This window comes from Scomber japonicus, chromosome 3, assembly GCF_027409825.1.
Source record: "Scomber japonicus isolate fScoJap1 chromosome 3, fScoJap1.pri, whole genome shotgun sequence".
NCBI lineage: Eukaryota > Metazoa > Chordata > Actinopteri > Scombriformes > Scombridae > Scomber > Scomber japonicus.
Window position 1 is genome coordinate 19,875,811 of NC_070580.1, and position 24,378 is coordinate 19,900,188.

Genomic DNA, 24,378 nt, shown 5'->3' on the forward strand with positions numbered 1-24,378 from the left:
GGTGCGGGTGTGGCTCTGTGAGGAGCATCCAGCAGCATGGATCTGCCAGGGTAGACAGGGAAGCTAGAGGAGGGCAGAGTAGTCTGACCAATGAGCTGGCAAGTCACCAGGGGAAGCGACTCTGGTGCTGCTGGCATAATTTGCCTCTGAAAGAGAAGGTGAGAAGAGTTGGCACTAGTTCATTTTGCACTACAAAACATTGTCAGAGCAAATGATATCACTTGATGCTTGATTAATGCCCAACAAACAGGTGACAATCCATCTTAAACTCTAATATTTCTGCTGGGAGACAGAGTTTAATTGAAATATGTCTTTCCCTGTGATCTGTTGTGCAGTTGATATGACCTGCACAGTTAAAGGTGCTCCAAAAGGACACAAAGGTAATGTGAGTTCAGTGAAGTGAAAAGGTGTAATAGGTTATACATATTGGCACATGAGGTCCATAGTGGCTTTCAAATAATTCGTCCTTATATGCATCAAGTAGAGAACATGATTAAAATGATGACCTGGCTAAACTACAAGAAATATGGCAGGTTGGCTCTGATGTTGAGTCTAAATTTAGTAAACAATCCGATGGTGTCTGAAACTGAACATATTCTTTCAGTTAATATGTGAAGGTAGATGGCATACAGTTCAAGTCAAAACACACACACACACACACACACACACACCAGATCATGGTCACTTTTGAGGAAATTACATAGACTTACATTCATTCATATTCCCAAGACTTATCCACTACTTGTCTATCCCTAACCCTTACCCTAATCTTTACCACTGCCCCAAAAATCAGCGGTTTTCGCAGTTAGAGACAGAGCATTAGTCCCCCATTGAACACACTGTCCCCAATTAACTGGTCCTAAGTGTCTCTCTCTCTCTCTCTCTCGCTCTCTCTCTCTCTCTCTCTCTCTCTCTCTCTCACACACACACACACACACACACACACACACACACACACAAATTAAGCGTGTATATTCAGAGCTGCCACTCTAAGGCATCACTTGGTCACATCGGTTGTGTAAGTCCTTGAACTGCGAGCAGGCCCCGCAGAGGAAGAAACAGAAAAGGTCACATTGCAGTGATGCTCCAAGAGGAATTCATCCTCATATCGTATAGAAAAAATTACATATGCGTGTTATTGTCATGTAAATTGTCATGTATACTGTGGTGAATTCAGACTGCCAGCTTCACATCTCCTTTGTGCTTCGCTGCTGCCTTCATTTAGCCGAGGCTAGTGCATGCACAGTATGTGAACAATGCGTATTAAATGCGCTTTTTGGGGAATATTAATTTCACTGCTGCATCGACAGCGTCGACCGTGCACCCGTGATGAAAATGAACGCTTACATTTCTATTAGCGATTCGTGACAAATTAGACCACAATCAAGCGTCCTCATATTTCTCCTTGGACACCACCAAGGTAAGGATAATGCTGAAATCTTCCCAAAAAAAAAAAACATGTAAAATGACAGCCTGACTCCGAGCGCTCAAAGTGAAAATTGAGCAACGCACAGCCGTCAGATGGCCCTATCTGCTCAGCAGAAACAGCTGGCAACGTTAATACAACAAAGCTCAATCAGCGATGCTTGTACACACAGGGGCTAATATAGTGGACAGTCCACATGACCACAGCTTAGTTTGTGGAAAAGGTGTCAGCCTAGTTTCAACACTGACGCCCCTCTATTAAAATGCATTTGTATTGTACTTGTGACAAGGCGATGAATCTCCTCCTCCAAACACACAAAACATGACAAGCCGTCGAGAGGAAATTGGCTATTAATAACTGCTGTCCTCTGACAAAAATGAACAAGCACCATCATTGCCTGCATGCAGGAAAACGCAGCTATGCTAAGAGGCTAACTTCAGACTGGAGCAGAGCACAAACCTTTTTTTCTGAAGACGTTATAATTCAGCCGCGGTCCTGTCCGCTCGGTAATACGGGTCCGGTGCAAAACGCAGGTCCGCTCTCAAACAGCGGTGTGAAATTCATCGGCTCCGGTAGCAGGAGGGACAACATACATACAGCCTGTGCATTTATTAAGCTCTTCCATGGTGATCGTGGAGAGCCGGAGTGCGCACCAGACAACAGAGCATCCTCGTCCGCTGCCTGCTTATCGTCACGGCGCCAGTGATCAGTGAAACGAGTGCAAGCTCTCCTCCTTCTGCCCCCTACTCTCCTGCTCCTGCACAAGACCTCACTCACGTCCCAAATGTTACCTGCTCCAAGTTTAACCAAGAAAAACGAGACACCTTTCAAACAAAGTCTAATATCCAGCATCTAATAATCACGTCAAGGTCACAAATATTTTGATTTTGTAAGCTATAAAGATGCAAAAGATCAAAATGCACAGACTAAGGCGCTAAAGGCGTTATAGGTTGTAATAAACCATTTAATATCTTCTTAATGATCAGTAATAAGTCATTAATAAACATAAAGTTTGGGTTGCCACTGGCAGGTGTTTATCATTTTTTGTTTGATATGCAGTTACAAATGTTGATAACACATTCATTTAAGTTAAGTCATTTATAATCATCAATTAATCATAAAGTTAGTCTACAGTTAAGTTGTTAATTCATAGATTTTTGTCCAAACCACCTGCAGCTTTCCTTTTTACCCCTTTAGAAATTAGTGTCACTCAAACCTGTCAAAGGGAGATTTCACATCCTGGCAACCAAAGAGTTACTTATTAATATTTATTTATTAACCACTAATAATGACATCAGTTTTAAACCCTTTATAAAGGGTATCTAAAGTGATGCCAAATGGCTAAAATGCTAGGTAATAGAGATCAAATGAACTCCAGCAGGACAGCAGTACCTCTCCTCCTGTTATAGGCTTGTTAAATATATGGAGCCTTTCTCAAAATCTGCACTATATGCCTGTTTTGATGTCACATAGTCATCACCTGTGATATTGAAGTAATGTCTTGTCATTGCTTGAACTGTTACCTTATTAATGCACATTTTTTCTAGATAAATCAAACAAAATATGAGACTGTTTTTTTTTCAGACAGCATAGTGTTGTTCAACATATGTGGAGTTACTATTGATTAATCACTGGATATTCTTCTGGCCACTCCATGCTGGCACCTGAATTACCAGCAGTGTATTGAATTATATTAATTATAAATATCTATTCCGTGTATTGAGTCCATAGAGTGGATTTAATGAGGATGTAGAAGTCAACCAACATAGTCATTAACCAGACTAATTTGCTTCTATAATGAAATGCATGTCTCCTGTCACGGTAAGTGTTATTTCCCTTTCACTCACATGTTGCCCTCCTTCAAATTTCACCTCTTTGAATGTATTTCCCATTTTCCTCTATTGTATGTGTTTGTCATAAGAGAGTAAGTCAACACTGCCTTGTGTGATCTAGTTGAAACACACATATCTCTCTCATTACAAGTGTCCTTTATAAGCAGGCAGATTCTGGAAGATTCCTGATGTATGTAAATGAATCATCATCTTGAGATCTTCATTTTGTGGTGTGACAATGATTTTCACTGTAAAAGAGATAAGTTATTGTGTCTATACCATGAACATAGTACTTCTTCATAACAATGCTTGTTTGAAAGTTAAAAGGCTGTCTGAAAAATGCATCCCAAAACACCTGTACATCTGTCATGCATGCAGCTGGCTAGCTACAAATGAATCCCACCCTTATGAAAAACTAATGACCAAATGATAGCCTTGACCCACAGCAGACCCCTCAGAAACTCTCCACTGAACTTCATATTAATTCACTTGTTACGTGGGTGTTGAGGCTCTGAGTTTACTGTTCAGCCAGACGAGCTGAGATATTTCAATAAACAACTTTATTCAAAAAGCATTTCCTTTTCAACACTTACATCAATACACACAACCACAGTAGGATGTGAAAATAAAACCTGTCATAAAAAGTATTCAATTAGTGGTGACCACAGTTCAGTGCTACTGAGCTATTATTGCTGATGTTGTGAAAGTCCTACCTGTGAGAGTAAAACAGCTGAGCCGAGGCCTCTGCTCTACCTGTATGTTCCAGCTGACAACAATGAGTAGAAAACACTCATCGTCCCACTTGTTGGACCGATGAGTGAGTGAACTGTGGCAGTGTTGGGGAGAGGACGAGAACAACTCAGCGAGAAGGCACCATATCAACTTACCTGTCTGCCCAAGATAATGGCTTCTTCTAGAATCGTCCTGAATTATTCACCTATGGATGAGGGGTGTGTGAGTGTGGGTGTAGGTGTGGGTGTATGGGTGTCTGTATGTGGCTGGGCTGGGTGGGTTGCCTGTCAGAAAATGGTTTGATTATATTTGTTCACTGTAAAAACAAATGTGCAATTTATTTCTTCAACATGAATTGGCACTTGTCATATAGTTTAATTGTGGGCAAATAAAACAGTACAAGTAGACCCTCACCAACACTAAAGGATAATAGGTGGGATATTTACTTGAAGGAATAGTCCAGCTTTTTGGATATATATATTTTGATATATTTATGAGTTTTCTTGTCAAGAAATAGATAAGACCAATACCACTGCCATGTGAATACTGTATAGCATCCGATCTGTTGGTTAGCTTAACTTAGCACAAACATTTTAAACAGGGAAAACAGCCTGGCTTTGTAAATGTAAAAATTAAAAAAAAATAAAACAGGGCTAAGTTTTGCATTGTGCCACTAAAAATTTCAAATTGATGTTAAATAGGTGCACAATATAACAGGTGACGTGATTTTACAGGTTTAAAAAGGAATTTTTCATTTCACCTTGACTTTAATTTTAACAAAACACAAAGTGTAAAAATGACAATTTTATATGACAGACTACAGATCCTTTTCACGCCAGACATTTTGACCCATAAAGGCAGGAGAAGCATATATGTGAATAAAAACATTAATGAAGATGCAATTCTATTAATTGTCCCAATAAGCCATCAGTAATGTTCTCAATCCCATCTGTGCCTTTTCTGTTTAGACAAGTCAAAAAGTCTGCTGGGAAAAGTTTTTTATTTCTTGTCCACGATCAGTGATCTCCTAAAGTCTTGTTATCACCTCCGGACAGAGCTAGACTAGTTTTCCCTTGTTTCTATTGTGTGTGATAAACTAAGCTCACTGCTGGCTGTAGCTGCATATTAAACAATATATTTTCTCTAACTCTCTGCAAAAAAGTGTATCCAAATCTTGAGCTATCAAATCTTAAGATTGTGTAAAAAAATAAATATCTGTTCTGAGTATTTCACACAACAGGACAAATTTGACTGATTAAAAGAATCACCAAATTTATAAAACTAGGTTTCAAAATCATGGGAAAACAAGCAGTATTTTGAGCTCTGAAATGCTGGGGGCGTGTCCGCTGAATGTGCTAAAACCTGCCCCCCAAATAAATAGTCTGACCCCCTGAACTCGACAATACTAATGCCAAACTCCCTTAAAAATATACAATTTAAAATAGGCCTTGTTTGTAGGCGTAAGACAAGCAACGTGAATGAAATAGCTACTATATAAGTCAGTACCTATTTTGTAGGTAAATATGGACATATAACTTAAAATTATAACTTAGGGGTTGAGCATAGCTCAGTGGGTAGAGCAGCCACCTCATGTGTTGAGGCTACAGTCCTCGCTGCAGGTGACCCTGGTTTGAATCCTGCACCAAGCGGTCTTATCTTGCATGTCATTCCCCCCTCTCTGCCTCCTGTTTCCTGTCTATCTCTACTAACCTGTCCATTAAAGGCAAAAAAGCCCGAAAAAATATACTTTAAAAACAAAAATATATATATATATAACTTAAATAAGTGGTTAACAAGAGACCCATCGCCAATTATCATTATATTAAATGGTTGTTTTTTTTCAATGGAGTTCAGTGTTAATGTTACTCACTTCTCTACTGTAAAACACCGGCGAGGGGCTGGATGTAGCAACCGCAGGTAGACCAGAGTAGTGTCCAGAACACAGCCTGAAGCAGCGAGGGTGAGACTGGACAGAGAGGCACAGAGGGCCGCCACACAGACACACAGGGTAGGACTCACTTGACTATGCATGAAATTGCTACAGGTGATGCTAGACCCATTAAAGTACCTCCGCGGAGAGTCCCCTTCCACTTGCAGAAGGAAGTGACAGATAACCTAAAACAAATGCTCAGCAGTGGCATCATAAGGCCCTCGTGCAGCTCTTGGGCAATAGCTGTAGTCTTGGCACGGAAAAAAGGGGGTGGGCTCCAATTCTGTGTTGACTATAGGAAACTTAATGATGTCACTTGTAAGGATGCATATCCTCTCCCAAGGATAGATGATGCTCCTGACAGTTTAAGCCATGCCTGCTGGTTTTTCACTCTCGATTTAGTCAGCGGATACTGGCAGGTAGAGGTTGACCCCAAGGATCGCCAAAAAACTTCCCTCATAACACGTCAAGGGTTATTTGAATTCAATGTTTTGAGTTTTGGTCTCTGTAATGCACTCAGTACATTTCAAAGGCTCATGGATTTAATCCTAGCAGATTTACAGTGGATGACCTGTCTGGTGTATTTAGATGATATCATTGTATTTGGGCGAACATTCCAGGAACATGTGGCTCGTCTTGATGAGGTGCTTGCGAAACTTCAGCAAGCAAATTTGAAAATTAAGCCCTCAAAATGCAATCTGTTCTCTACTCAGGTTCACTACTTCGGACATATCATTTCTGCTGAGGGGGTGATGGCGGACCTGGCCAAGGTAGTTGCAGTAAGGGAGTGGCCTGTCCCAAGGAATCAGACTGAGGTTCAGAGCTTTGTAGGTTTAGCCTCCTACAACAGGCGTTTTGTGAAGGGCTTTGCGGATATCGCTCGACCGTTACACCAGCTTGTGGAAAAAGGGAAGCGTTTCCAGTGGACTGAAGACACCGACGCCAGTAATGTGGGAATGGGGGCAGTCCTATCACAAGAAGAGGGGGGTCACGAACAAGTTGTTGCATATGCCAGTAGGGTGCTTACCAAACAGGAACGTAAATATGCTACTACAAAGAAGGAGCTGTTGAGCATGGTCACTTTTACGAAACATTTTAAACATTACCTGTTAGATAAAGAGTTTGTTCTCCGTACTGATCACAATTCCTTATGGTGGTTGCACAATTTTCAGGGGCTGGAAGGACAGTTAGCTCGTTGGGTCGAACAGCTTGCTAATTTTCATTACAAAATTGTACATTGGCCAGGCAAGGTTCATGCTAAGGTTGCCTATCTTCAGTGATGGGGAGGGACTGGGTCCAGAAGCCTCAGACAGTAAAGCATTAAAGGATCTTTCAAGAGTTAGTGCTGTGCAGGAAACCCCCCAGATTCCCCGTAGTGCAAACAGGGATGTGGATGAGCTAGCCCAAGCCCAAATGGATGATAGTGAGTTGCGACTAATAATAGACTGTAAAAAACAGGAAGATGACTGTCCTATGCCAGATGACCCCAAGTTACAGAAGTATGCCCCTGTTTGGGATCAGCTATATGTGCGAGACTCTAGGTTAGTGAGGATTCCACCTGTACATTCTGGTGCTGTGTCTCAAGTACAGGTCCTGTGCTCTCTGATACCAAAGATTTTGGCACAGCTGCATGGGGACACCACAGGGGGCCACTTAGGAGTGCAGAAGTTACAGGGGAAGGTTAAGGACCATTTCTACTGGCCAGGGTGGTTTGGGGATGTGAAGCAGTGGGTGAAAGACTATGTAGATTGTTCCTCTCGTAAGACCCAGGGTAAACCCCCATGTGCGCCCTTGCAGCCGTTAGTTACATCCAGGCCCTTTGAAAGGGTGGCCCTAGATATATTGGGCCCCCTCCCAGAAACCCCTAGTAAGAATAGGTATATCCTAGTGGTGGGTGACTATTTCTCTAAGTGGACTGAAGCCTTTCCCCTTCCTAACCAGGAAGCTAGCAGTGTGGCTAAAATGCTAACAGAAGAATGGGTGTGTCGGTTCGGAGCCCCTCGCAGCATTCATTCAGATCAAGGCCGGAACTTTGAGTCCACTTTATTTAGGGAGCTGTGCAGGCTGTTGCAAATTCATAAGACTCGTACATCCCCCTATCATCCTCAGTCAGATGGTCTTATAGAGCGCTTCAACCATACTCTGCTGTACATGCTGTCACTGTTTGTAGAAGATAACCGGTTAAACTGGGACACTCTGTTGCCCTATGTGATGCTAGCTTATCGGAGTAGTGTTCATGCTTGCACTTTACCCCCTATAGAGTTCTGTTCGGGCGGGAAATTGTGCTGCCTATTGATATCATGCTGAACCTGGACCCTAAGGAACACTTTTCCTCAGTTAATGATTATGTTTCCAGGCTCAGTGAGACATTATCTACAGTTGTAGCGGCAGTGACACCAGGCCAGGGCCTCGGCGAGACAGAAAAACTCTTATGACTTCAGGGCCAATTTTCAGTACTACTCTGAGGGAGAGCTAGTCTGGGTGCAGAACAAGGCTAAGTTACAAAGGAGGTATAAGGGCCCTTTCAGGGTGGTTGAACGGGTGACAGATGTGCTCTATAAGCTAATGCTAGTGGAGGGAGGCCCAGAGTGTGTGGTGCATTTCAACAGACCTATACTTCCCTATACTTCTTCTTTGACAGCCACAAGTGATCCAGTGTCCCAGAGAGCTGACCAGCCCAGCCTCCAACCAACCAGACCTTCAAGGCGACAGCGTCCAGAGGTTCAGCTTGGTGCTAGTTGGGTCCCTCATCGCTAGTCCAGCCAGGACGCCCTGACAGAAGTGAGAAGGCCACGAGGGAGGGCCGAGGCACACAGAGGGAGTCATCATGGGTTCCCTCAACCTCTGGATCAGCTCCGCCCTCCCACATGACAGTATCCGGCCCAGGGCCACCAGGGGAACCACAACTTCTAGGATGCGCATCATCAGTTGAAGACGGTCGTCCAGTACGCCAGCGGAGACCACCCGTGTGGTCTCGAGACTATTGGCTGTCACCGTAGAGACTCGGGGACGAGTCCCTTTTGCCAAGAGGGGGGAAAGTGTGGTGAGAGTTGGGGGAGGCTCCTCTAGGGAGTGACGTCAGGAGCAGAGACTCCGTGATTAATGATTTGATGCAGCTGTGACTGATGGCAACACAGGAGACAAACAATGAAAAGGCAGGCAGATGGGGCAGGATGGGAGTGGAGCAACACGTTTGGTGGCTCGGCACAACGACGAAGACAGGTACTCAGGGGGAAGCTGTTCCTCTGTCAGGAAGGGAGGCTGAGTGCCTTCTGTAGTTAAACCAGGGCCCACATTAGACAGTGCTGTGCTGCTTCTGCTCCTTGTGTGCTGCCTGGTAGCCTGTGCCAGCAGTCGCCCGGGCGCCAACCGGTTCCCGTCTCGCCATCCAGCAAAGCTGTTTCCCCGGGGAGTTGGACAGTGGCTCAAACTCAGACCCCGGGGGAGGGTCTCGCCGTGTAAGTGAGTTAAGTATATTTTACAAACTTTGTTCTCATTTCCTTGTTTTGTTTATTGTATGATGTATTTGTCATATTGTGTGGTCGGCCATTTTTGTAGTTTTTAATAGTGTGGAGCGGGAGGGCCAATTAGGGGGAGGTGACGAGTCTTGGGCTGGGCATTGTGTCTTACCTGCGGTGCCCCCTAGCGGAGGGTGTCAGCATGCTAAGTAACTTGTCTTATGCTAAAGCTTAGCCGTGTGGGGGTGGTTCTTCACGATAGCGTGCTGTGTTCAAAGGTGTGCCTTAAAAACTAGTGAGACTAACCCTGTGTGCAGTGGATCTTGAGGTATGTTGTTGCAAGCCTTGTGTGTGCTGTGTTTGACGAAAAGGAAGCCGTGTTCCCCCAGGATTGTCACCTCTGTTTGAAGCCATTTTATGAATTTCTTTATATTTTGTTAATAAAGATTGTCCCTTTTGTACGCCATCCCTTTCCCTGTGTTTATTCAAGGGTTCTGACAGTTTTAGCATCTTATTGCTAGAGTAAACCCACATTTATTACAATATTAACAAAGACTGGTGCACCCATTACCAAGAGGTGCTGCTCTGTAAACCTAAAATATCTCATAGTTAGGACAGCAGCATACATCAGGATGTCAATGCTAAGCTTGCAATGAAGGGATGGCATGACACCACCAGCAGACAACAGACTGCACACCCAGGCCTCCAGTTCTTATATAGTGAGGGGGGTCGGGGGTCATGCCGTTTTAGGCCCGCCAAAAAAATCCTAAACACAGATATTGGTGAAGACAGTTTAAAGGTCTCGCACCACAATTTAATACCACATAGTTCAGTCTTTTCACGTTTGCAGCAATTACGTACTTTCTAACATGTATAATGTATTCCACAAGAAATCTCCAATGTTCCTTTACACAGACTTCAACACCAGTGTAAACTAGAGCGAGATATATCGTCAACAAATATTATCGGCTGATATTGGCCCATCACAGATATATCGGGATCTGTGTTCATGCTGTTAAATATGTGCCAATTTAAATATATATATATCACAGCTTCCATTACATATTTTTGTCTAAAGTGCTTGGTAACCACATCTGAAAAAAATGTGTTTGTGACCTGGTTTCCTCTGTACTGATGATTTCCCTACAAAGACTGCTGTATGGAATTGGGTACAGTGGAAGTAAGTTATATGTTTCAGTGTTCACTCACCTGGACTGGCTTATGTGCTCATATCTGTGAGTGTTTTTGCTTGTTTTTAAGGTTGTGTTCAAACTGCATCTCCATTCCTCTCGAAATACACTCAAACCCAGTCTGTGGTCCCCAGGAGGATGGTGCGATGCAGTTCATTTCTACTGAAAATGGAGTAAAAACACAGACAGAGGATGCAGTGGCCCCCAGGGACTATGGATGCCATTTGGCTCAGTGCAGGAGTCTGCCCCTACCTCTGATTTGATCTGCTTCTCTGCTCCCTTCACCACCAAATTCCCCCAACCAAAATTAACTTCACAAAAATGTGGTGAATTAGTTTAAAACCCACATTACATGGCACAGGAATTTGAGTTTAGGACTTGTGAGTTTACTACAAAGGACAAATATAATTTTCAGTTGTTTCTAAAGGTGAAGAGGTTTTCACTGAACATAATATAATCCATGCGGAAGAAAATCACACAAATATGTTACTGCACAAAGCAGGTCTTTGGTTGTTCACTCCTCTGTGGCGAAGGTCCTGTGCAAATGTTGTGTTTGGCCAACCTCTAGAGGGATTATGATGTGTTGACTCAATAAAAATGCACAATGTGTTTAGTTTACACATGCAGTTCACAGTAAACAACTGTTACATTTTTCTGTCTCTATAAATGCACTTTGCTGTAACTCTGTGTCCTTTATCCTGCAGCCTTTCTCTCCCTCTCTTTCTCTCAGCGGCTCTTTTTAAATCTGATTGCAATAAATCTGTATGAGCGCTTCACACGTGTACTCCTAAACTGCAAAACTGATGTTTTCTTTCTAGTCCTGTAATCTCATTCCACATTTCTGTATCTTCACTTGCTTTATTTCTGAAATGCAGACCTTTTTTTTGCATCACATAGTGGTAATGAAGGTTTGTGACATTTCAAACAGCTTTTAAAATCACCACGGGCAACTTGGCGTCTGATTCTCAGGCTTGAACATACATATGAAACCTGGTTATTATTGCAGCACATTCGTGTGCACTGAAGCAACAATCAGTGGTTTTGCATGTTTATGAGAGTTGTGTGTGTATTTGCGTGTGTGTGTGTGTGTGTGTGTGTGTCTGTGTCTGTGTGTGTGTGTGTGTGTTAGTAAGACAGGGAGTGTGTTGGTGGAGCTGCTTGAAGGAGAGCAGTAGTGATGGAGCCTGAAAGCCCTGCAGCGCAGCTGTTCTCCCAGTACATCGTCAACTTCACTGCTGAGCCCACAACACACGCTCAGCCTTAACCCCTGCTCACAAACTCTCCTCTTCTCTCTGAATCTTCCCCTTTCTTTATTGTCTCCTTTTTTCTCCACTTTCTCTGCTTATCTAAAGATCTCCATCTGAATCTTTCAATCTCTTATCTTCAAATAGTTCCTTTAATCCACTTTGCTTTAATTATCTCACTTATTCACTGATTCCACTTCTATGCTTCCACTTCTTTTTTTCCCACGTGTGCTCTCAACCCAGCCCAGACCCCCACTTCCACGATGATCGCCCAATCCAGTGAACAGCTGCATGACTGAATGCTCTGTTGATAATTCAATCATGAGTCCTGTGCTCTTGTCTTGTGCGCTCTATTGGGGGTGGGGCCTTTGAGTGACAGACAGCTCTCAGATACAAGGGCAAGCGCTATGTCATCATGGTGACTACAGAGCAATTGAAGGAAATGGAGTGATAAGAGCAGAGTGGAGGAGGCTCAAGCCTGAAGGAGCGACTGGCATTAAAGCAATGTACCAAGATTCATGGATGTGTATGTGAGATTCAATGCATACAAGTGTGAGAATGCTCTTTAGTTCATTTGTGTGTATAAGTGTGCACGCATGCATATGTCAGCATGCCTTAGTGCATGTGCACATATGCAGGCCTGTGTGTGTGATTAGTGTTCATGCATTTGTGCTGCTTCTAAAAGCTCGTTAATCATCAGTTACAGTGTTGTTAAGCTTGGTGTTGTGTTGCAAAAGCCACACACATGCTCTGTGTTATATTAAGGCTTTGTTTCAAAAGTAGTTGCTTTGCTCCTCTTTTTCTGCCAGAGAGATTAAAAATAGAAACATTCATGCTCTCTGAATGTACTTTCCCTCTAGGAAGTGTGCAGTTGTGGGCGCCAGATATTGGCCACACACTGTCACGTGGCATCGTCTTCGCAGGCTACTATTGGCTGGCACCTGTGGGGCTCTGTGAAGAAAAGCATTTCTGACAGGACCCAGGAGCCCAGAGGAGTTGCTGGAAACTGGGAGAAGGACAATGTCGGTGGAACCAGGAGAGAGCAGTGGGGGGCTCAAGAGATGGCATCACCACGGCTGTGAGCTCAGAGGTGCTGGGATGCGACCTCCCAGCTGGAGCAAAGGGCAGGAGCGATCACATGGCTGAAGAGGTGCAGAAGAAAATGAATGAGGGATGGGAGGGGGCGATGATGTTCAGCAGTGACACTCAAACACCACGTGTCATGATCCTATAAATTAAACCTACACTTGAATCAATAGTACCTTGGCATATTGTATCATTCTCACAAAAAACCTCACATCTCCCCTAGTTTCAATACTACTGATGGTCTTAAGTACTTTTCTAATTGCTGACTCACCGCAAAATTTGATTAATTTACTTCATGCATAAACAGTTAATTCTAAACTATCTTCTGTTGAATACATATGTCATGGTTTTAATGTTTTTTCCCTCAGTTATTGGCTAATACAGTGGAAAGAGCCCTCTCATAAACCATATTAATAGAGGCCATCCTCCTACATTTATGGGGAGGCAGTGTCCTCTGGTGTTTGAGATTTAGAATACCACTGCTCTGTGATGAAAGGCCATTCAAAATGGTGCGATGAAACAAGCACATGTTCATGCGACACATGCAGGATAATGTCTTGCATATCCATCTATATCACATCCTGTTGATCTAATGTTTCAGTGTTTGTTTCATGTCAAGCAACAGACAGTACTGCATGATTGATGTATCACGATTATCACAAACAATACAGAAGAAGCATCAGAATCCTAAAATATTTGTACTGTGTGTGTATTGAATGCAGTGCTTACATTACAGCACAAGAATGAAATTGTACAATGATTTCTACATGACCCCCCCTCTTCTGCCTAGTGGAAGTTTCTGGATTGTACCACTGTGCCAGTTGTAGGCTCAAACTACTCTAATCCGTGCCTCTGCTCATCATCGCTGTGTTTTCAAGAAAGCGCAGAAATACATCTTCATTTTATCAGCAAATACACTCTAACAGCAGCACATGCCCAAAATCAATGCTAAAAATGTCTCCACATGGCAGGTTTTTTGGTGGAGACAAATGCAATGAAATGTTCACTATTCATGTAATTAAAAAATAATAATCCAAACACTCATGGACAGGACATGTTGCAATTAATGTCTTTACCAAAAATTTACCACAGACAGAGGGGTATGATGACTTTTTATTTGCATTATATTTTATTGATTCTCTTCTGCTTGCACAGCAGATACAGCAGGCAACCAGAAGAAACAGGTCAAATGTACTATCAAAGATTATCCTCTAGATGGCATGCCAACACTCTTCATAATGATAATCCTGTCTGATGTTTTGTGTGGATAAAATGTGAAAGGCTGCACATCGGATACAGAATAAATCAGCACACTGTTTAAAAATGATTCAGTATATCAAAAAAATTTATAATATGATAAACTGAATTTGTCAGCCTTCCATTGCAGTTTGAATACACTATGAGTAAAACAAGTTTTTTAGCATTTATAGTTCACATAATTCATAGGCAATTAAAATATACAGTTGTAATTGTTAGAAAAATTACTATTCATCATACTGTGTGGTGTAGCACAATGCTGCTGTTGTTTCTCTACACAGTTACAAACACAGTCATCTTCAATTTTAAATAAGAGAAAAATGATTTCAGATATTTTATTTTCATGTCAGCAACACTCAGATAGTAAAGTTGACATGCTCCAATACTCAATTATTACTGTTTTACCCTCCAGATCATTTTGAATAAGCTCTCAGTCAGTAGTGAGGTCCACACATGTCTGTCATGTCCGCAAGGTCGGCTGCAGAAAGCTTCCGAGGAAAGAACACAGTGTCCTCAGTCTATGGAGTCGTCAAGCTCACTGAGCATCATGATGTTAAGCTGAGGACAGAGAGAAAACAGAAAGTGAGCAGGAGATTTACACCGAGGAGAGATATTATGTAGTTCTGACCTTTTCAGAACTAGACTTCCATTTTGGAATATTTCCAAGTAATTTCAAATGTAAGGGAAAAAGACAAAAATAATTTAAAACACATAACAATATACTCGACTATATTAACTAACCACACAGTATTGTATAATTACATAAACAACAAAAATAAAGATTAAAAGAATACATACATGATCAAGATGAGATATAGTTTAACGATTGTTAGAAATATATCTCTCACATTCTTTCTTTTGCTCTGAAATTTCTTCTTTTTTTTCCCTCTTAATGCCCCATCTGTCACTCATTTTTGTAATGTTTAAATTTTAATAAAAAGCTGCTTGAACAAAGGTTTTGGCAGTGCAGATGAAATATTTGGTGTGAGTTAATAACAAAGAACAATCAACTGCCATGTTTGAATGTACGAGTTTTGACAATAAAGCCAAAATGGATCAGAGTGAGACGCTTCAAATGTCCTTTCTCCTCCTCCCAATTATCCAGCCCCTCCTTCCACACAAACATACACACACACACACACACACACACACACACACACACACACACACACACACACACACACACACACACACACACACACACACACACACACACACACACACTAGTGCACATCTACGGCTGTGACAAACTTCCATCATCCCTGTTACCCTGTAGCCAATGGAATGAGTGCCTTTCGATTTTAGCAGTAACACCCAGCCCACGTCACCCTCCTCTGTGTGTGTGTGTGTGTGTGTGTGTGTGTGTGTGTGTGTGTACTTGTGCATCTGTGTCTGCATGCCTGATAGGATAAATCCAGTTTCTCCTCCATTCTCTCTCTCTTTCTCTCTCTGTCACTGCCACACACACACATACAGGTGCTGCCCCTGCCAGCCGTCACTCTCACACAAACTAAGGATTGTTATTGGGCCACTTTTTTTGGTGCTGTGAAACTTGAAATTTTGCCTTCATGGAGGATTACCACAAACCTGACCAGCAGACAGTGCAGGCATTGAGGAACATTGCCAACCGCCTCCGGATCAACTCCATCAAGGCTACGACTGCAGCAGGCAGTGGGTAAGTCGCCTACCACTGACTTTCACACATGAGCCTTTAAAGTGTGAATACGTCACAAAATAAATGCACAGCCACAATTTAAAACATGATGCAAATTGCATATTTCTTTGCAGCATGCATAGATGGACACCAACAGTCACACCTCTTTACTCTGATTGCATGCATGCATGTACAGATATACACACTCGAACATATTTGCAAGTGAAGGGCCAAAGGAACAACATGTCCTGCCTTTGTTCTCCTCCTTTTGTTCACTGACAGACACATTTGAACATTCACAGTTGTTATTTGATTAATTGTGCTCTGGATTCCTTATAAGTTAAATGAATACAATTAAAATCTCCAACAGCACAACATTTAATATATCATTCCACTTTATAGAACATTTAATGGCATATGAAGCATATACCATATCACAGAAATGTTAATGTATAAATTAGAGCATTGTAGTTAACAAACATTTGTAAGTCACAGCAGCCAGGAAAAGTGAATTATTTCATCTTTTCATTTTAACTGACTTTTCACATTATGGAGAATGACAAAAAATCTTACTTTCTTTTTGGTGTATTTAGTATTTAATTTTTTATTTACTATTTTTATTGATTTTGTTTGCAAGATAAATATTGTATTTGATTTCTGACTTATGAATGTGCTCTTGCGCAGTATCCGGCACAATAGACAATAGCCATGTGTTGGGTGAATTGTGCGTTGCAGATAGACTTGAGTATTGCACTGTTCTACGATGGAAAAAATATTGTGAAAGCTTATTCATAAGTTGAAATATTATGTAAAATTTTGTCAATTCAATTTGTTATATAAATGTCTCTTTAGAGAGCAGCTGAATAATAATGATTTTTATTTTAGTATTCTTACCAACAAACGGAACAAAACAGAAACATGTTTTATATTTGAAGCATCAAAGAGATTATTTATTGAGCCTCACTCTCCGCTGCTCTTCTCTGCAGTGTCAAGCAGACACAAATGGGAACAAAGAGAAACACAGAAATATATTTAACAGAATGTTACTTAACATCAAATATTCTAAAATGTATCAATGACTGATCTCTGTGTTAAAATCTGAAAAAGTCTGGCATTGACTCCGATACCTTTGTGTGGTTGTGTGAAAGGCCGATAACCAGACAATGATGCCAGCGCGCCAAAATACTTTACCCTCTAGGCTCCATAGTACTGGCTAGAGCTTTTAGATCTTCAGTTATTTAATTTATGAATTGTAAGTTGATTTATTTAATTTATTTAGAGATTGGACAGTCATTTGCAATTTTTTAGTTCTACACTGTGAAATCAGAAACTGTACAAAGATCACCACACTGTTTAGCTTTATTTTCTACTCGCAAGGGTGAACATGTGTGCTATTCAAATAACTGTAATTTTACATTTCACAATATAATTCCATAAGCTGCATCTACAATTACAACTCTAAGATGCTACAGTAACAGCAACATCACTTTCCACCACTGATATGCATAATAGCATGAATGGTAACTTGATTATTATCTACATGCTCTCAATGATAAATGTGAAGGAAAGGTAGCATCCACATGCATCTTTGAGTGATTACTGTACATTCCTTTGTGCATATGTGTATACTTATGTCTGACATATGGGTAACATCCAACATCTCCTCTTTCGTCTAGACACCCCACATCATGCTGCAGTGTGGCGGAAATTATGTCTGTGCTTTACTTCCACACCATGAAGTACCGCCCTGAAGACCCAAGGAACTTTAACAGTGATCGCTTCATCATGTCCAAGGTGAGAGCCAATCTGCAAAATCTGATCTTTTCCTTGCATTAACTATGTTTTTTGATAAATAATGTTGATTGACGATTGCTTTTGTTTCCCACAGGGTCATGCTGCTCCAGCCCTGTACTCCATGTGGGTTGAAACAGGCTTCCTGAAGGAGAGCGAGATGTTGACCATGTGCCAGGTGGACTCCACCCTGGAGGGCCACCAAACCACTGTAAGCTGTCACATAATGTACTACACGTCATGAATAAAACCTCACTGGGTACAAATGGTGGGCCAAATAAATCTCTCTGTTCTCTATTACTGTGACAATTCACTCTATGTGTAATTTGTATTATTTCAGAGGCAGCAATTTGTTGACGTAACCACTGGCTCCTTGGGACAGGGTCTTGGTGTGGCCTGTGGGATGGCTTACACCGGAAAATACTTTGACAAATCCAGGTAATCCTTCAGAAATGTGCACAAAATATAGTTTTACAGTATTCATTTTTCACACCCATCTTAAAATTCCTTGCAGGTATAACGTTTATAAGTAGACACTGACTTAACTACATTTGACGTGCAACACAAGAATTATTCAAATATTGTGATCCGTTGATGGACTACCCGTTCTGGTTTTGTTTGACAGCTTTTTAATTTAAATTTTGGCTCTGCACCATAGCTTCCTTTGAGTGATCAAGATATTCCAGATTCTGTGGGTGTGTAGCGGCTACATGCTCTGCTCTCACGATTCTTCTGCTCTAATAATCACAGGCCCAGCAGTCATATCTCAGTTATTTTTACCATCCAAACAGATTTCATCTCAGAATCAAATTCAAAAAATTGTGCTTTCAACCACGTAGTCATTCTCAGTCTGTTGGTCTAATTTATTATCACAAATCAAATCAATTAGTCTAATTATTATTGTCGTATTCTTTGCGATGACAGCAAAATATATATAGGCTACATTTAAAAAAAACAACTGCATAAAACAGCTGCCACATATACTGTATAAAAGAAGGTTTGACTCAGCAAGTAATATTTAAGACAGATTTAAACTTTACAATGAGATGATAATTTGTCCTATTTAAAGGAGTTTTTTGCAGGAATCATGATTGAGAGGCAGGTGTAAAATTTAGCAGCCACACCTTTGGAGGCCTCAGGACACATTTATCATGTCACAGCCTGTTACCAACCCAACTGTCAGATAATGAAACAGGAATCAATCTGGCTGGAAAAGTGTCAAAGAGCATTTTCATGAGATGTGTCGCTTCTTGCAAACATAACACCCACCCTTACTAGAACATACACCACACACACACACACACACACACACATGCACACTAACTGTATAATGTTTGCCCTTTTCTCTACCCCAGTTATCGTGTGTACTGCCTCCTGGGGGATGGTGAGATGTCAGAGGGTGCTGTTTGGGAGGCCATGTCGTTTGCCTCCTACTACCAGCTTGACAACCTGGTGGCCATCATGGATATCAACCGTCTGGGCCAATGTGACCCTGCACCCCTGCAGCATCATGTAGAGAAATATCAGAAGCGCTGTGAAGCTTTTGGGTAATAGAGTATAGACCTGTAGCAGAGGCTAATTGTGTGTATGTGTATGTGTGTGGATAGAGTGTTAATGAATGTGCTGTACGGTTATGAAGAAAGAAATGCTAATACAAAGAGCATTCTACCAAGATTCTCCATCTCCTCATTTTAAGTCTACCAAGTATGTCCTAAGGTATGGCTCTGATGTGTGCATATCTCTACAGTTGGCATGCCATCATTGTGGATGGACACAGTGTGGAAGAGCTTTGCAAGGCTCTGAGCCAGCCGCGCCATCAACCTACTGCCATCATTGCAAAAACCATCAAGGGCAAAGGCATTCCAGGTAACTGTCTGTCACTCACCATTCCTCGTGTTCAAATACATTTCTGTCAATGCAGTTCAACTTTCCAGGCTGAGTCAATAAACCATCTACTAAACAGTGTTTAAATCCACTGATGTGATGCATTGTTTGTGTGGTTTCAGCTGCAGAAGATAAGCTGGGTTGGCATGCCAAAACTCTGCCCAAAGACATGGCCGAGATGGTTATGAAGGACCTGCAGAGTCGAATCATGAACAGCAGCAAGCACCTATACCCTCCTTCTCCTGTAGAGGACTCACCTCCAGTTAGCCTGAGGAACATCAGGATGCCCAGCGCACCCAGCTACAAGGCTGGAGAGAAGGTTTGTTACCTGGACATGCATATTCATTCATATCCTTCAAACTCAACTAAAGTAACTAAGCTTCACAAAGACAAACCAACAGACTTTGTTAAAGCTGATGACTGCTGTTGAATGCTTGTTCCTCTTTCTATTATAGATTGCCACACGTAAGGCATACGGAATGGCGCTGGCCAAGTTGGGACGCTACAATGAACGTGTTGTGGCCCTTGATGGAGACACAAACAACCTCACCTACTCAGAGATCTTCAAGAATGAGCATCCCAACCGCTTTGTGGAGTGCTACATTGCTCAGCAGAACATGGTATGATGGGTCATGCAATCCTAGAATTCAGCCTTTTTCACAAAGCTTGTTTTGCAAGATATATATGTATCAACAAAGTTCTTTACATTCTCTTTATAGTATTTATGGTCCAATGCTCTCTCTTTTTTTAAAGTTTATTATTTAAAGAAAACTCATCTCTTCCTTAACTGTGGTGGTCGTTTTGCTGAGTAAATTGCTCTTTCTCAGCTCTGACAGGCTACAAGGACACCCTGGTGTTATTAAATTATACATGATTTGTCTATGCATAATGTAAGGATGAGTAAAGACAAAACCCATTTGATTCCTTATGGTCAATGTGGCTGTTGCTGACACCAGCGGCAAGGCAGCGCCCTTTCTTTGTGCACGTCATTATTTTTTTATCTGACCTCAGATGAATAATTTGGGGAGACGAGATCAGACATTAATTCCTTGTGCTACTATGGCTCCAGCAGCAGCCAACTCCAATCTAGGTCAGGCATGTGTATGACGTTAAGCTCTCATGACAAGTGTATTCAGAAGTAAAATATTAATCAGCGTGGAGGGTGGGACCATCTGGCTGAATGCATGAGAAAAGTCAAAAGTTGAATGGCAGAATGAATCACATTAAAAGCCATTACATTTTAAATGAGGAGATTGACACTATTATCAACACTTGATTTGTTTTTGATGATCTTGTATAAATATATTTTAATGACATCTTATTCTTGGTGTGCTCAAACTGTGCTAACCTGCTAAAATTAGGAACACAGAGTATACAAGTGCAGTGCAGCATTAACAGGAGCAGTTTGTTTTCATTGATTTACCTAAAAAGGTTATAATATCACTTTAGCACTTTCATGGATGCTTACTTGTTGCTTTCGACAAAGCAAGGAAAGAAGTCGGGGGATCAGGTAGCGTTTTGTAGACAGGACAGAGGAAATTATTTGCAAGAGGAGGTATGCCACTGATTCCGCCCATATGGGAAAATAAGCTCTAGAGTTTTAAGGGAACTCCTTTCACTTACTCTTTACTTAACATGGTCTTTGCTTCAAAGAAGCTTTCAAATGTGGATTGTGCCATAGATATTTGACCCTCTGGGTGACTTTTTGGGGATCAAGTGCATGTGAACTGTATCTATGTAATTTGACACAGGAAAGATATGTCTCTTGTGCTCTTGCACAGGTACTAATCAACAATAAATTCCCTTCTCAGGTGGGTGTTGCAATGGGATGTGCTGCCCGTGACAGGAATGTCGCATTTGCCAGTACTCTTGCTTCCTTTTTCACCCGCGCTTACGACCAGCTTCGCATGGCAGCCATCTCAGAAAGCAACATCAACCTTTGTGGCTCCCACTGCGGCCTGTCCACTGGTTAGTAAGCATTCACACAAACTTTCTCCCCAGACCTCACCAACAACCCAAACACGTACACAGAATTCACCTTTATTTCCTCACTCTGATGACATCCACTTCACAGCACCCATTTTTTCAGACCCCACTCTCACAGTATCCCAAATGCTGACGAACGTATAAAATAAATTGTCTGAGTGTGTTTGTTTTTGTGAGGGTGCTGAAATCCTCTCCTTCTCCTTCTAATCCTGTGTTTTCCTTACCCTTTACCTTCTTCGGCCGCACAGCTAGTACTCAGTCCTCCCCTCTTTCTCCCTTCCTGTCTGCCCTGGAAGCTGTCAGCAGGGAACCAGGTGTCCCTCTGTTAGCACAGGTACACTGCATGCAAAGTCTGGCTTTATGTCTGTGGACCTGCATGCATCAACTCACCTGACCAGTTGATAACTTTTTAGGATTTCCTAATGGCCGGGTGTCTCAAATTCACTATAAATGTATACATTACAGGAGAGGAAGGCCCCTCCATGATGGGTCTAGAGGACATGGCTATGTTCAGGGCCCTTCCCACAGCAACCATTTTCTATCCTAGTGATGGTGTGTCTACAGAGAAGGCTGTGGAGCTGGCTGCAACTACAAAGGTAAAAGCAGTTTTCTGGCTTTCCAACAGTAGCTGTGATACATTTATTTATTAGAAAAACAGCATATTTGCTGTTAAAATGTCCCAGTGTTGATGCTCTTTTCATGTATCTCTTCATAAAGGGTGTTTGCTACATCCGCACCAGCCGCCAAGACAGTGCCATCATCTATAACAGCAATGAAGACTTCCATGTTGGACAAGCTAAAGTAGGAAAGCCAACACTGTTTAAGCAGTGCACACTTTTTTATGGCAGGGATTTTTTAATCAAAGATATTATTTCAAAATGAACACAGAGGATTTCTACCTTTCTCTTCTCCAGGTGGTGTATCAGAGCAAGGAGGACCAGGTTACCGTGGTGGCCGCTGGAGTGACTTTGCATGAGGCTCTGGCTGCAGCTGAACATTTAAAGAAAGGTACAATATAGTAAATTACTGCTTTTCATCATAAGAAGTCAAAATATATACATGCCATATTTGACATATCCAACAGACACAGTGTATAACGTATTTAACACAGATCTGAGGTAATTTCAAAATGACCATATTGATAAATATTATATTTTCCTAAATTCACTAAGTCTTAAGTGTGACATGATTATTATGTATGGTGTAATCCTTAAAGCTTTGGTACTGAGCGTTATTGTGTATACCAAAAGGTATTAAATATTGTTTTCAACATGAATCCTTACGATTTTGATTCCTCTATTCAAACTTCCCTGGGCAATAGACAATGTTTGCTTAATCATCAATTATTGGATCAAATCAGAGAAATCCCGGCCTTACAACCACTATAAGAATTGGATTCTTCAGTTGCAGCTATTTAATTTACACCATCAATAATCTCTAATATGTTGTTTCCTCCATTGAATTAATGATCTTCTAGAGAGGATCTCTATCAGGGTCATCGACCCGTTCACAATCAAACCGCTGGATGTCAAAACCATCATGGACCACACACGTGCCACCAGGGGAAGAATCCTCACTGTGGAAGACCATTACTATGAGGGTAGGTTTCCATTAAAAATGCTCATCGTGTTCAGCCTTTGCATATTGTATGACCAATACCACCTAGCAGCAACAAGCATTTCAGCATAATGTACGTATGTAGTTGGGGCCCTGTCATTGGTCCATATCCTCGGGTGTGCTGTTGTGGCATGTTTCCATTGGTTCAGTGACAGAGATGCAATGTGGTGGCATTTGCTTATTGGCTTAGGGGAGGCTGACTGTTGTGTGCCCTCATTGCAGCCAAGGTAGTGGTATTGTGGTGCATTTTGTAGATGTGAAAGCCAGAGAGGCAGTGCTGTCAGATTTCCTTAACTGAGCATGTGCCCATGAGGCAGTCTGTGACCTAGATAACACAGACAGCAATGCCCTCCGCCTGTTAAGAGAGTGGGGATGGGTGATGGTGCGGACTTGACTGGACAAAATAAATGTGGCTACTGTAATCAGTTTGACGCTGGGTATTTAATTAATTTTACATCTGGACTAAGAAGAAGAATGGTTCAGAGGTCATTTGTTTTTAATTTGTAACTCTCCATTTTTTGTGCATCTATAGCCTACTACATGTGATTAAATTATGCATGTACACGGGCTCATTTTTGTTGCCACTGAAGCTCGAAATATTTGAGGCCAAGAGAGGATTTGCCCTCCCCCTTCGTTTCTCTCATGTGGTGAATTGTTGTTCCACAGGTGGCCTCGGGGAGGCAGTGTGCTCAGCAATGGTCAATGAGTCTGGCTTTAGTCTGCATCGTCTGGCCGTGTCCCATGTCCCCCGCAGTGGCAAACCGCACGAGCTCCTCAAGATCTATGGCATCGATCGTGATGCCATTGCCCAAGCCGTCCGCAAGATGCTCAGCAGCTCTACCAATGCCAAGTAACTTTTTCCCCCCGCCCCACCCACCCATCTGATCACAACCCTGCATTTGAAGATTAACAGTCAAGTATGTTTTTGATTCACATGACACCCAGCTCTTTAAATTCCTTCACTGTGAATTCCCCTAAGTGTTTACCAAAGTAATGTGATTTTGTGCTGTACTCTTAAAAATAAACTCCCACATTTACCTTTCTTTCAAGCATTCATCACATCACACACAAAAACAGAGACACGCAAATGCAAACACACATATCCTCACTCCTATACTCAGCATTGTTATGCATCCAGTTCAGTATTCAAAATGTGGCCATAATTGACTTTGCTGGTATCTAATTGGTGGATGCTCACCATTACAAAGCATCACATTGTTAAATGTTCAACATGAGAACAATGTGATGCTCTCATGTGTTTTTGAAATGCTTTTTCTTTAACCTCATTCAG

At 41.8% G+C, this 24,378-nt stretch overlaps 1 protein-coding gene across 1 annotated transcript; it reads left to right on the forward strand.

Annotated features, from left to right (window-relative positions):
* The first annotated feature begins 15,720 nt into the window (after window positions 1–15,720).
* LOC128355485 (transketolase-like) lies at window positions 15,721–23,941 on the forward strand. The gene is made up of 14 exons (XM_053315745.1): window positions 15,721–15,830; window positions 17,486–17,603; window positions 17,698–17,811; window positions 17,941–18,038; window positions 18,956–19,147; window positions 19,348–19,466; window positions 19,607–19,803; window positions 19,940–20,104; window positions 21,296–21,452; window positions 21,936–22,066; window positions 22,188–22,271; window positions 22,385–22,478; window positions 22,948–23,070; window positions 23,754–23,941. Exons 1-14 carry the CDS (start codon window positions 15,724–15,726, stop codon window positions 23,939–23,941), a joined length of 1,887 nt encoding a protein of 628 aa, XP_053171720.1. The 5' UTR covers window positions 15,721–15,723.
* The last annotated feature ends 437 nt before the right edge of the window (window positions 23,942–24,378 follow it).

Coding starts and splice junctions, on each gene's coding strand:
- LOC128355485 (XM_053315745.1), top strand. CDS start 15,724: ATGGAGGATTACCACAAACCTGACCAGCAGACAGTGCAGGCATTGAGG. Junction 18,039..18,955: donor AAATACTTTGACAAATCCAG/GTAATCCTTCAG, acceptor TCTCTACCCCAG/TTATCGTGTGTACTGCCTCC. Junction 19,804..19,939: donor GCTACAAGGCTGGAGAGAAG/GTTTGTTACCTG, acceptor TTTCTATTATAG/ATTGCCACACGTAAGGCATA.